Here is a 13,614-nt window from a genome sequence, read left to right on the forward strand (position 1 = left end):
GATACTGAGGATGGCTATACATGCTTTAGAATTTTCCTTTCGTGGAACTCTGCTGGTGATATATTTTCTGATTCATTATTTCATCCTCATTCTTAAAAGATATTTTTGATCTTTTTTGGAAGTTATTTTCTTTTAGCATATTTAATATAGCATTTCACTATTTTCTGGGCTTCCCAGGTGGCTCAGACAGTAAAGAACCTGCCTGCAATGCAGGAGACCTAGGTTCAATCCCTGGATCAGGATTGATGTCCCCTTTAGGATGTCCCCTAAAGAAGGGAATGGCTACCCACTCCAGTTTTCGTACCTGGAGAATTCCGTGGACAGAGGAGCCTGGCAGGCTACAGTCTACGGGGTCACAAAGAGTCAGACATGACTGAGGGACCAACTTTCACTATATTCTGGCTTCTATTGTTGCTACTGAGATGTTAGCAAAACTTTATCTGTTGCTCCTTAGAAGGAAATCTTTATCTCAAAATCTGGCTGCTTTATGATTTTTATTTTTGTCTTTAGTGTTCTATAGTTTTCTTATAAGCATGGCATTTTTTAAAAAAAATTATCTTGAGTTTTGCTAAACTTCTTGAGACTGTGGCTTGATGTCTGTTGTTACTTTTGCAAAATTCTCAAGTCACTGTCTTTTCAAATATTACCTTGGTCTCTCTTTGTCCTCCAAGATTCTAATCAAATGTACGTTAGATCTTTTAAGATACTCACCTTATCTTCTATATATCTCTTCCATAATTTTCATTATTATACTTCTGTTTTATAGTCTGGATAATTTGACCAATTCGCTAATTTTCTCCTTAGCTCTGCCTAATCTGTAGTTAAGCCAGGCATTGAAATTTAAATTACAGTTATCGGATTTTTTAATCTCTAAAAGTTATATTTGTCTTTAAAGAAAATCTTCTAGGTTTTTTTGTATGACTTACCATACATTCTTGTAGGTATTTTAAAGCTTATTCATCTTTAAACATAGCAAACAAACCTTTTCTATGAGTTATTTCTGATAATTCAATACCTAAAATATTTGTTACTGATGTATGTGCCTGTCATCTTTATTGATGAGTCCTTGTTTCATTTGAACTTCATTATTTGTGTGTGTGTGTTTAAAATTTTTTGTTAACTCATTTGAGAGTTATTTAAATTTCTTAATACAGCCAGTAGTTATATAGTGCAAATATCTTAATGTCTACTGTTTGTTATTATAACTGAGGTAGAGTTGATTTACAATATTGTGTTAGTTTCAGGTGTACAGCACAGTGATTTAGTTACATACATGTGGTCCATTTCCCAGGATGAGTCCTTTATGTTGACTCTCCCTGATCTGTTCAGCACAGTGGGGACAATCCCTACAGTCCCTGCTGGGGAGAGAAGTGCAGGTAGGTGTTCCCTTACTCTGAAGGTAGAGCATTTGGGGCCCTAATGTAATGTGATCTCATATTAGACGGTCACTACAGGAGCCTGGGTTTAATTTCTGAATATTATGTTCAATGAAGTCTGCCAAAAAGTTCATTTTAGGCAGGGCTGCAAACACTCTCAAGAAAACATAGACTTTGGCATAGGTTGCTTCACTACAATCCCACTTTCCCAGAGGTTTTGGTCTTTAATTATCCTATCAGCCTTTTCATACTTTTAGAGTATGTATACATATATATATACACACACACACACACACACATACTCTTTGTATATGTTTGTATATGTTTATATATATAATATATTAAAATGTATATACACACACACATTTATTTGTTTTCAGTGGAAGAGATGTTTTGAAATATCCTATCCCCTGTTCCTAGAGAAGAAAACAGTTAGTTAACATTTTTCAGTCACTTAGGTGAGGACTGTGAAAGCTGACACAGCTATTAAAATTCATGTTAGATTTTGAGACTTCCCCAGCTGTCCAGTGGTTGAGACTCTGCTTCCAATGCAGGGGCACAGGTTTGTGGAACTATGATCCTGCATGGCGCAGCCAAAAAAACCTCATGTTTGTTTTCTACCCATGGAAGAAAGACACTCTCCCTCTGCTTCAAGCACTTGAAAAAGGGAAATACTTTCTTCGAAATGATGGTAGTAGCTGACTCCTTTCCTTGAAGCAACATAAATCACCAGTGACTACCAGGACACCTGGTCTAGAGATGCATTAGATGGATTAATAGTGCTGAATGGTGAGTGAAAGGAACAAGTTCTCTGTTTTAAAGCATGCAGTGCTCTAAGAAGGCTGAATGACCAATCATTACTCCCTTACATTGCGGTCTGATTATTTACAGGGCATTTAAAAAAAAAAAAAAAATCTAACGGTTAAGGTGGTCATGGAGAGAAGAGTTCCTCTTGTGAAATATCTTGTGCTACTCTTTAAAAAAGAATGTAATTACTGTGAAATATTTCAAGCACACAGACAACAAATCTCATGCATGCAATGTCCAGCTTTACCAGTTTTAACCTTATGCCATATACATGGGAGCAGAATCTCTCACTCCAAAATGTGTCTCTGGCATCAGGATTACCTTGAGCTGGTTGTTTTTAAGAAACAGCAGACAGAGGAGAAGCTCTGAAAACTGAATAGACGTTTTCTTTTTGTAAGAGACACTTATACTTATAAGGGAAATCTCCATTTGTAAGGGTGTTTCCCTCTCTGTACCAGGAAAAAGAAACATCCTCAATTTCTAGAAAGTCTTTATCAACTTCCACATCTGGCCTCTCCTAACCCCAAAACTTCTTTTGTCTTTAGTTGGTGATGGTATTTAAGGTGGTAGCTAGGGCCATTTCAGAGAGATACCTAGTTTCCTGGTCTCTCTCATGTGTATAGGAAATACTGATTAAACTTGTGTTTGTTTTTCTCCCACTAATCTGTCATTTATTACAGGAGTGTCTAAGCTGAGACCTAGAAGGGTAGAGAGAAAATTAGTTTTTCTTCCTCTACACACACATTTCCCTCAGATTTTATTAAAAGGAGCCTTACAGATACAATTCAACCACCACGTATCCCTTGCAAATGCTTTTTCTTTCATCTTGAAAACAAATCGTGTTCATCATTTTTATGTGTATTTTATATATACATGTTTATGTATCGTGTTAATGGATACTTTTAAAATTTTATCATGTAGATATCCTTCTGAATTCTTTTCACTAGACAGTATGCTTTGGAGGTTTATTTTTGCTGCTAAATGCTGTTCTAGTGTATGACTATGCTACTATTTGTTTTCCTGTTGGTGAACACTTAAGCTGTTTCCAATTTTTAAATTTTGCTTTAAACAATAATGATGTAATATCTTATATATGTCTATGTATCTACATGTGTAAAAGGATCGTCCAGGCAGCACAGTTGGAAGTGGAATTGTGTCACAGCATGTGAATATTTCTAGCTAACTCTTCTAACATATTCTTCTAGCTATTTAAAAATTGCTTCTCCAGAGTGGTACTATCAGTTTACAGTTTACCAACAGAATATGAAAGTTCCTAGGTTAGGCTTTATTATCTTTAATGAAGTAGTATTAACTCATACTACTACAGTACTATTATACCACATACTATAGTATATACTCTACTATATACTATAGTAGTATTAACCCATACCACTGAGTTAATTTGCCAATACATTATTTAGAATTTTTACATTTATGTTCATTGAGGAAACTGCTCTACAATTTTGTTTCCTAGGACTGTCCAAGCTCATTCTGATATCAGAATTATTCTAACCATGAAAATTGGATTGCTTATGTTTCTATTTTTTGAATCCATGAAAAAGTTGGTATGACATAGGAATTATCTGTCTCTTATAAACTTGGTCAAACTCACCTTTACAATCCTTTGGCTTTGTAACTTTAGGGCTAAGATTGCTGATTTGGTTTCTAGAATGGTGATTGGTTTATTCAGCTTTGATGAATGATTTTGACTATAGTTTGGTAAATTTTACATTTAAAGGATTTAACTTGGTTTAACTTCAGAAAAATATTAAATATTGATTCCACTGACCATTGTATACATGAGATCTGCATCCGTGAAAACAGAGGGCTCAACACCATCTTATATAAAGGACTTGAGGATCTGTGGATTTTGGTATTCACATGAGTCCTGGAATCCATCCCCTGCAGGTACTGAGACAACTGTGTATCCATAATTGCAGTCTTTTTCATTTCTAGTACTGTTTTCGTGGCCTTCTCTTTCTGTCTTTTGGATCAGTTTCATCAGAGGTGAGTTTTTTCCCATTTTTGGCCATACTGTGCAGCATGTGGGAATCTTAGTTCTGTGACTAGGTATTGAACTCATGCCCTTGGCATTAGGAGCATTGAGTCTTAACCACTGGACCCCCAAGGAAGTCCCAAGAGGTGAGTTTTCAATAGGGTTCAGTTTTGGTCTTATTGACCTTTCTTTGATTTTTCTCTCATCTTTTTTTCTTTTCTATTTTGTTTAGGTTTACATGGTATTTTTAAAAGTTTCTTAAGTTGAAATTTTAACTTAACCTCTTTTTAATTTTTGCTTTTTAATAGTAAAAGCTTTAGCTGCATCCCACAAGTTTGCATATATATTTTTAGTCATTCAGCAGCAATAATTTCCATTATGATTTGCTTTTGACCTCCTAAATGACATATTTAGATGTGCATTTTGAAATTTCCACTCATGTTAGGCTTGTTTGGCTGTACTTTCATTGTTTGTATTTATTAATCTAAATGCATTATTATCAGATAATAGGTTCTTTATGATACTGATTCTTTCAAATTCCTTTGTGATTTAGAATTTGGTCTTTAAATTTTTGGTATATGGTCAGGTGTGTCTGAAAGATGCATATTTAGTATTTGTTTAGAGCAGGATTTTATATATTAGTGCTAACTACATTAGGTCAAGTGTGGTAATTCATTCAAAGCTTGATCTGTGTCTTGATAGAGTTCTATAAAAACATGATTCTAGAATTGTAATCTTTTCCATTTCTCTTCATATTCGCGGGATGAAAAAGTCCTATCTGATACTTCTGGCCATCATTTTCTTTGTCTTACCTTTTCCTCTTCCCTACAGCCTAGGGAATTGATAGTTTCCTATATTCCCCTAATTTCTTTCCTCTCCTTTATGCTTAATCTTAAGTTTTAATAAACCTTAAAGTATCTTAATACTTATAGTTAGGAGGCACTAAATAAATTAGACTTTTATGGAACAATTTTATGGTTGTGTATTTCTCGTCCTATTCATACAATGAAGACTTCAGCATAAATTACCTACTGAATAGCCATTCCTTACCATTATGTTGCTTCTTGCAGTTCTAGCTTTTCTTTTCTTTCATGTTCTTGCATATTTCTTTTTCTTCCTTTAGTGAGGGTCTATAGGTAGTAGACCTTACAGAGTTTATCTAAAAATGTCCTTCATTTTTTTTTACCACAGGCTACTAAGAAGGGACAGAAGCATGTTATATACAGGTAAGAAGGGGGGGAGAGCAAACATACAGCTGTATCATTTGCCTTTGAGTCTTCTGTTTGATAAAAATAAATCATTTTCTCTTGACTGAATGAATATAGTAATGACCTAGGAGATTTTCGTGGCCTTCTTAGAGAATTAAAATCAGTGTTTCTCCACTGGTTGGGTGGGTGTACTTCCCTTGGGAATCTTTTCATTTATCACTTAGTCTTAAGTGAACAATCACTTAAGAAGTGTACAGATAGTGTACAAATAGTGTAACTGTTTGCTATTTGGCCTTAAGTCTTTGAATATAATTGCTCCAGTATTTTTTGGTTTCTATTGTTTAATTGCTGTTAATTTTCAGGTAATTTGTCCATAGTCTGTGGCAGATTTTAAGACTGTTTCTTTTAAACTGTACAGTTTTACTACCAGGTACTATATCCAGATTTATTTTGATTGTCATTCTCAATGATGACCTTTTCAGTACTTCTCTAACCATTCTTTCCTTGTTCTTCTATGACTTCTATTATGTGGCTGTTGGAGTCATGTATTCCAAATATCATTCCTCTTGATTATATTTTCATATTTATGTGGCATCCTGCATGAGTACACAATACTTTCCAATTTTGGTAGTTTACTCTTAGCCAGTGTCCAGTCTAGAGTGGATTCTACAAATTGCCTTTTTAGTTTCAAACTTTTTGCATTTTCAAGAGGAGTTCTAAATATTTCCTTAGCTTGGTTCAGTTCCTAGTATTAAAATTATGACTGCCTTCTTCACAGTTTCTGATAAAACTTAAGTGGTTTCTCTGATGGTTCTGAAAGAAATTTATTTAAGCTTGACTAGGCCTTTTTGTTTTTATCACTTTGTTCTGTCTGTCATGGCATGAACTGGAACTAAGGGGTTTTCAAGATGGGAACTCCGCGATCTGGAAGCCCCCCGTGGGTGGCTGTTATCAGCCACTGCTTGGTCTAGCTTGTGACAGTAGGGGGAAGGGAGGGAGTTCCATTGTAGAAGGTTGGGAATACCCTGAGTCTACTTAGGGAAGTTTCTAAACATTTAATACAAACGCTCTCAGAAAGATTTGGTCTTTGCCAAGCTGAAATGGTTCTTTCTGTAAAGTGGCCTCCCTGCACCCATCAATCTTACCTCGTCACACTATTGGCACAGAGGTTAAAAGGTCAAGAGTCAGCCAGCTAGGGTTTAGGCTTGCTTCTGTCTTGCAGTGCTTGGGGAAAGTTTAACCTCTTTATACTCATTTCTGTATCTATAAAATGGGAATTAAAAAAAATACCTAACACATGCATATGTTGCAAAATGATTTCCACAATAGGTTTAGTAAACATCCATCACTTTGCAATACAGTTGACTCTTGAACAACACAGGTTTGAACAGCATAAGTTCACTTATACACAGATGTGTTTCCCACTAAATACATACTACAGTACGGCATGATACACTGTTGCTTGAATCTGCAGATATGGAACTTCAGATTTGGAGGGACTACTGTAAAGTTACAAGTGGATTTTCCCCTGTGAGGAGGATTGGTGCTCCTAAACCCTGAATTGTTCAAGGATCAACTGTGTATGTCAAGTCATTGTGTTGTACAACTTACAGTGCTCTGTGTAGTTAAGTGAGAAAGTACATTAAAATCATACAGGTGTGTACCTGGCATGTAATGTTAAGCTCTATGTTTTTTATAATTATCATTGACTAGTCAAATTTAATAAGAAAGCTAGCATTACCATTTCGGATTACTAAAAAGCGATATTTGGACATACTCGAGATATGCTTATGTGGAGACAGTCTTCTAATCTTTTACCCCCAAATTAAATGGACAGCACACCTTCCTAACATTGCCTCAAGTATGGTCAGTCAAATGTTTTCCTTGTCTCTCAAACAGCCGTGAATTTTGAAATCGAAAGTATCTGTTTTGGCAATACACTGCCTCATTGTATTATATGTCTTTGTTTTTTCATCCTGACTAGATGGTGAGCAAGCTGAGGCCAGCAGTTTTATCTTCTCTACTTCTTTATCCCTATCAAACTGGACCATAAGTACGAGTTCATCATGTGTGTATTCAGTGGGTCAATGATACGGAGAAAAGCAGCTCAAATCTGAATGCAGTCGATGGAGAGGAACACAATTTTTAGGCCCAAAAGGGCTTGGGGGACTTACCCAGGTCTTCATTTCCATTGCCTGGTGCAAGAGGATTGTGGCAAGGGAGATGGTGTTGATGGGTGTCCCAAAGGTAAAAACGTCGATATCAGAGTCTTTGTAGGTCTGCAGAGCAGGAAAAAACAGGCGCTATCAGCTGTGCCCATGGACTGAAGGCCTTGGTTTGGACAAGTGATTGTAAAGCATCAGTGAAGGCAGGTGTCACGGAAGGGGAAGGAATGGGGAGAAGCTGTCCAGCTACCGTCATGTGGAACTGACTGCAGGGACAGACAGGAGGAGGAGTGAATTGATAGGACTAAACTCTTCAAAATGCATTTGCAAAGGAAGCCATGAAGAGTATCCCAGAGCTTTGCAGAATGAGTAAACAAAAAATTGAGTACCTACCAGGCACAATGCCAACTGCTAAAGATACTCCTGTGTTCACTTTCAAGGAGTTTAGAGGCTACTAGGCAGGACAAATGTGGTACAGTTTAAGGATGTAAATGCTAAAATGGAAGCAAGTGCAAGGCACTTTGGGAGTAGAGATGAGAAATCAGCTGAGACTGTAGTAAGAGGAATTGTTCTCTTGGAAAGAGAGAGGAAAGGCAGATCAGGCAGAAGCCAGAACTGAAGGGGAAAAGTCCAAATCCTCCTATATGGAATAGTCCTAAATGGTAAGTCTGTTGATCACATAGTAAGGGCAAAAGAGGCCTGACTATTGTAAACCAGGAAATTCAGAGAAAGCACAAAAGGCTCGCCTCCTCAACACCCATCATGTTGCTGTTTGCCTAGTCTCTGGATCACATTCTTCTGCAGACAACACTGTTTTCCTGGCACAAATTACTCCACATCTGAGCTCCCGGTCTGGGAAGAATACAGATATCCTATGCTACATACATTCTCACTCTTTAAACTGGGGAACCGAATTAAGATGGGGCTGGTATCCTGAGCTCTCTGTATTCTTGTTTTTATTTCAGATAAGGTAGTAACCCTTATTATCAGAACTTGGAAGCACAAATGTAAATACAAATCAAGAGTTGTAAATTCAAATACCTTCAATGTTCAAGTAAGAAGCAGTAAATGAGTGAGTGAAGATGGCTAGGCATGACACAAAAGGGCATGGTGGGGACTATGACAAACTGGAGAACAGGTGCCCTATCTACTCAGGGTGATGGGTCAGATCTCGATTTTGCCATGACTCTGTGTAATAACAGCTTTTAGTTTTTCCGAAGCTAGCGGAAATTAAGACGTTTTAGTAAACTATTCTGACTTTCTGAATACTCGCGGTAGGGTGGAGTCTGCAGGCCTCCTATTTGGAGCCTCTGCTCTGAAGTGTCCAGAAAGATACTATTTGTCTGGGATTTCATATTAATGGGACCAGTTCTACCCTGCTGTTTGTATGGTTAGAATGGGACCATAGAACTTACCAGGTAGGGGATAAAGAAACAGACGAGGCTCTGGTAGAACGCATCCGCCATGGAGATCCAGAAAGTCAGCAGGTTATAGGACTGCCAGGAAAGAATACATCGACAGTTAGCACCATCCGAGCAAGCCTCTGTTCCTTGTAAGCAACATGACACTTACTCACAACGTTTCTCACCCTAGAGGCAATACGATGGAATGATCGAGTGACAGGACCTCAAGTCAAATTCCCGGCCCGTGTGACCTTAGTGAAAGTCACTAAACTGCTTTGGGAATTGTTTTTTCTTCCATGGGAAGTCGATAAAAACAACACCAGCTAGATTTCCTTGAGTTTCAGGAGGTCTAAATACAACTGTGCTTTGGTACCTAAAAAGGGCTCGGCTGTTAATGATCATTAGTACTAGTGCAAATACAAACGTGTTAAGTTTAGAGATTCTGAATAACATCTGAAACGGAGCTCTCAATCACAGCCCAGGATCACGAATTCCCAAGAGACAGCTCAATGGCTTCGGAGATGAGCTTTCTTATTTTGTGTTTCCTTCCCTGGGAACAGTGAAACCATTTACTGTGTATGTTTCTGCTACATTAACTTCTTTTAATGTTAGATACTCAAGGAATACATTATGCAGCCAACTCACCTATGGGAAGGGGACAATGAGAAGGGCCCAGGATGTCATGTGTAATCTCCACATCTCCCTTGCCTGAAGTGCTGGTATATTGCTGCTATATTGCTCTCCACCTGTCTTTGGGTGAGGATGGGGCTTGGTTCAAGTTTCACCACCTCTCAAGCACCACATCTGGCTTTGCCCTCCTTATCTGAGGTGTAGAGCTACCCTCATGCATAGCGACATCCCTTTTCCCAGAGCTCCTCCTTTGAGGCCATCAGCTTCCCTCTCTGCCTCCTGCATCCAGGTTCCCAGCCTGTCTGCGCTGGTCAGACTGCCTGCTACAGGACTTTTCCAAATCATTTAGTGCATCAATGTAGCCTCTATGCCTTCTAAGAAACTATTTTGATGGCTTTTAGCCCCAGGGATTCCCAAACCAAGCCTTGGGGGTTCTGTTGAAGGTCTACAAAGATAAGGTAAAAGTGATGCAGTCTTTCTGTAAGCCCTCTTCCCCTTTAACTAGCACAGGCCCATATTAATGTGTGATATAATTAAGAAATAACTAAAAAGAAAAATATCCACTTGTCTGGTCCATCCCCTTCAACAGCAAATGAGAAACAGGCCAGGAACAGGGAGTAGACTTCCTGGGTCACATGGGAGATAAGGGGCAGAGTGGTGATCAGAACACAGGATTTCTGGCCCAGCACTCCTTCTCTGACAACTCCAGGGAGGAGCTGAAGGTCACCTCCCTGTCCCCTTGCCTGCCCGATCCCCTTACCTCGGAGTTCTGGCCACTCTTGTACAGTTCAGGCAACGCCAGGAGTGTTTCCATAGAGATGTCTTTATCGAGGACTCCGAAGACAAGAGGAGGCAAGGAAGTGAAGAAGAGGTTGAAGAAGATCAGCTGCCAGTAGTCAATCATGGTGGAGCCAGAGAAACCGCAGAAGAACTGGTACCAGAAGAGCAAGTTGACGTAGCACTGTGGGCAGAGAGCATGGCCTTGTAAGTGAGGACCCGAGGGCAGCCATCACCAGACGCTGCTTAGGAGCTCTGACAACTAACTGCTCGGACTTGGAACTTCAATTCCCTCACTTGTTACATGCAGGGTTGTCTAAGGATTAGAGGTAATTCTCATCCTTGGATTCTGCTATTACTACTACTACTAACCTTCTTTAGGACCTGAAGGGAATTCTATCAACTTGTAAAGTATACTACAGTGGTTTTTGGAGGCAGGGAGGACTGGCTTTGAATCCTCAGTTCTGTCATGTACTAGCTGTGTGACTTTGGACAAATTGTTTAACTTTTCTGAACGTCCTCTTGCCACCTTTCAGATGGGAATAGTGGCATATAGACCATGGCACGTGAAACCAAAAGGCAGTAAGTAGTTATGATTAGTAAGAGCAAAGACTTGACTGTGGGCAGGATGGCTGGTGGGAGGAGGACTTCAGGTCACCTCTTCCCACTCTAGTCCTATGATGCTGAAAGGGCTTTTCTGCTATATGAGTTTTTGATGAAGTTATTTCCAGAGGAGGAGATTTGGGAAGGAGAGGGCTCAATCTGTTTCACGGGCAGACTGAGTCTGCAAAACAACATCAACCATTTATGCCCTTGACAGGGTGGCTTTAAGAAGAACCAAAGTGCTAAAGTCTCCTTGATACTAGTGTTTAGCAATCATATGAGGCTTTGGTTTTTTTTTTTTTTGGCCCTTTGAGCACCTTACCTTGCTTCTCCCTCCCCAGCTGGCTGAGAAACACACTCACTCTTAGTTCCATGTACACACAGGTGGCTTGAATGGCTCAGATGGGGTGACTGACACCACTAAAGTCCCTCGGCCAGTTGGGGTTGGAACTGTGACTTGAGATTGTAGAATCTTAGGATGCCGGGGCTTGAAGTGACCCATCTACAGACGAGGCCAAGAATAGCAATGGCAGCAATAGCAACAGAGGCTCCTAAAGCACTTCCTAGGTGCCAGGCTCTGTTCTGACCCATTCAATTCACTTGCAAGCCTTATGAGGCAAACTCGGCTATCCTCATTTTACAATTGAGGAAACTGAGGTTCAGAGAGGTCAAGTCATGGGGCTAGGGTTACTGATTAGTAAGTAGGAAAGCTGGAGTCCAGACCTAGATGTTCAGGCTAAACAATATGCTGCTAAACCACCAATGGATCACTGAAGAAATCAAAGAGGAAATAAATATGTAGAGACAAATGACAAGGAAAACACTATGATCCAAATCCTATGGGATGTAGCAAAAGCAGTTCTATGAGGGAAGTTTAGAGTAATACAATCTTACCTTGGGTTTCCAAGCTGGCACAGTGGTAAGGAATCTGCCTACCAATGTAGGAGACACAGGCTCAATGCCTGGGTTGGTAAGATTCCTGGGAGTAGGAAATGGGAACCCACTCCAGTATTCTTGCTTGGGAAATCCCACGGACAGAGGAGCCTGGTGGGCCACAGTCCATGAGGTCCCAAAGAGTTGGACATGACTGAGCACAAGAAAAATCATGAAGAAACAACCTAACTTTATGTCTAAAGCAACTAGAGAAAGAAGAACAAACAAAACCCAAGGATAGTAGAAGGAAAGAAATCTTAGAGTAGAAATAACGAAAACAATAAAAAAGATCAATGAAACTAAACGCTTGTTCTTTGAAAAGATAAACAAAATTGATAAACCTTTAGCCAAACTCTTAAGAAAAAAAAGGGAGGGCTCAAATCAATAAAATTAGAAATGAAAAAGGATACATGTTACAACAGACACCACAGAAACACAAAGGATCATAGGAGACTACTTACTACAAGCAACTATACCAATAAAATGAACAAATTCTTAGAAAGGTATGGTCTCCCAAGACTAAACCAGTAAGAAACAGAAAATAGGAACAGACCAATCACAAGTAATGAAATTGTTGGAAATTTTAAAATCACAGTTTCAGAAAGAAGTCCAGGACTAGAGGGCTTCACAGTCAAATCCTATCAAACATTTAGGGAAGAGCTAACACATATCCTTCCGAACTTGTTCCAAACAATCGCAGAGGAAGGAACATTCCTAAACTCATTCTATGAGACCACTATCACTCTGATACGAAAATCAAAGATACCACCCACACAAATTATAGGCCAATATCACTGATGAACATAGGTGCAAAAATCCTCAACAAAAGACTAGCAAACCAAATCCAACAACACATTAAAAGGATCATGCACCATGATCAAGTGGGATTTATTCCAGGGATGCAAGGATTTTTTAAGATCTGAAAATTGGTGCATTATAGCACATTAACAAATTGAAGAATAAAAACCATGTGATCATCTCAATAGATGCAGAAAAGCTTTTGACAAAATTCAACACCCATTTATGATAAAAGTTCTCCAGAGAGTGGGCATAGAAGGAACGTAACATAAACCCACACACCTATGGTCAATCTATGACAAAAAAATGCAAGAATATACAATGGAGAGAAGACAGTCTCTCTAGTAAGCGGTGCTGGGAAAGCTGGACGACTACCTGTAAAAGGATGAAACTAGAACATTCTCTAGTACCATATACAAAAATAAACTCAAAATGGTTTAAAGACTTAAATATAAAACATGACACCATAAAACTCCTAGAAGAGAACATAGGCAAAGCATTTTCTGACATAAATCATACCAATGTTTTCTTAGGTCAAGACACTAGAAATAAAAGCAAAACTAAACAACTGGGACTTAATCAAACTTAGAGGATTTTTCACGGTAAAAGACACTATAAAATGAAAAAAACACCTATGAACTGGAAGAAAATATTGCAAATGAAACAACCAACAGTGGATTAATCTCCAAAATATACAAGTACATGAAGCTCAATATAAAAAAAAAAACACCCAGTCAAAAAATTGGCAGATATAAATAGACATTTCTCCAAAGAAGACATACAGATGGTCAAAAAGCACAGGAAAATATGCTCAACATCACTAGTCATTAGAGAAATGCAAGTCAAAACTATAATAAGGTATCACCTTATAGCAGTGACTGAGCGACTTCACTTTCACTTTTACAGCAGTCAGAATGG

At 38.7% G+C, this 13,614-nt stretch overlaps 2 protein-coding genes across 22 annotated transcripts in view; one reads left to right on the forward strand and one right to left on the reverse strand.

Moving 5' to 3' along the window:
- LOC145510150 (uncharacterized) overlaps positions 1 to 13,614 on the forward strand; it is a 188,075-nt gene that overhangs the window by 146,316 nt on the left and 28,145 nt on the right. For 5 of the 20 annotated variants that reach the window (XR_014056817.1, XR_014056813.1, XR_014056814.1 and 2 more), the window contains 2 exons: positions 5,371 to 5,405; positions 7,372 to 8,489. The exons of 1 other annotated variant lie outside the window; for it this stretch is intronic. Coding sequence is in view for 1 of the 19 variants with exons in the window: in XM_081500625.1 (XP_081356751.1) it covers positions 5,371 to 5,405 (35 nt within the window). In the remaining 18 variants the exon portion in view is untranslated. Of the gene's footprint in view, positions 1 to 1,930; positions 2,166 to 3,921; positions 4,092 to 5,370; positions 5,406 to 7,371; positions 8,490 to 9,145; positions 9,336 to 13,614 lie in introns of those variants that run through there. 14 more of the 20 variants (XR_014056811.1, XR_014056808.1, XM_081500625.1 and 11 more) reach the window with 9 other exon arrangements.
- Positions 1 to 13,614, reverse strand: part of ATP10B (ATPase phospholipid transporting 10B (putative)) — a 304,891-nt gene that overhangs the window by 9,521 nt on the left and 281,756 nt on the right. For both annotated transcript variants that reach the window (XM_081500594.1, XM_081500595.1), the window contains 3 exons: positions 10,346 to 10,546; positions 8,968 to 9,048; positions 7,562 to 7,666 (listed from right to left, as the gene is read on the reverse strand). In XM_081500594.1, coding sequence (XP_081356720.1) covers positions 7,562 to 7,666; positions 8,968 to 9,048; positions 10,346 to 10,546 — 387 coding nt within the window. The remainder of the gene's footprint in view (positions 1 to 7,561; positions 7,667 to 8,967; positions 9,049 to 10,345; positions 10,547 to 13,614) is intronic.

Source organism: Giraffa tippelskirchi, chromosome 6, assembly GCF_054371585.1.
Source record: "Giraffa tippelskirchi isolate mGirTip1 chromosome 6, T2T-mGirTip1v1.2.pri, whole genome shotgun sequence".
Classification (NCBI taxonomy): Eukaryota; Metazoa; Chordata; class Mammalia; order Artiodactyla; family Giraffidae; genus Giraffa; species Giraffa tippelskirchi.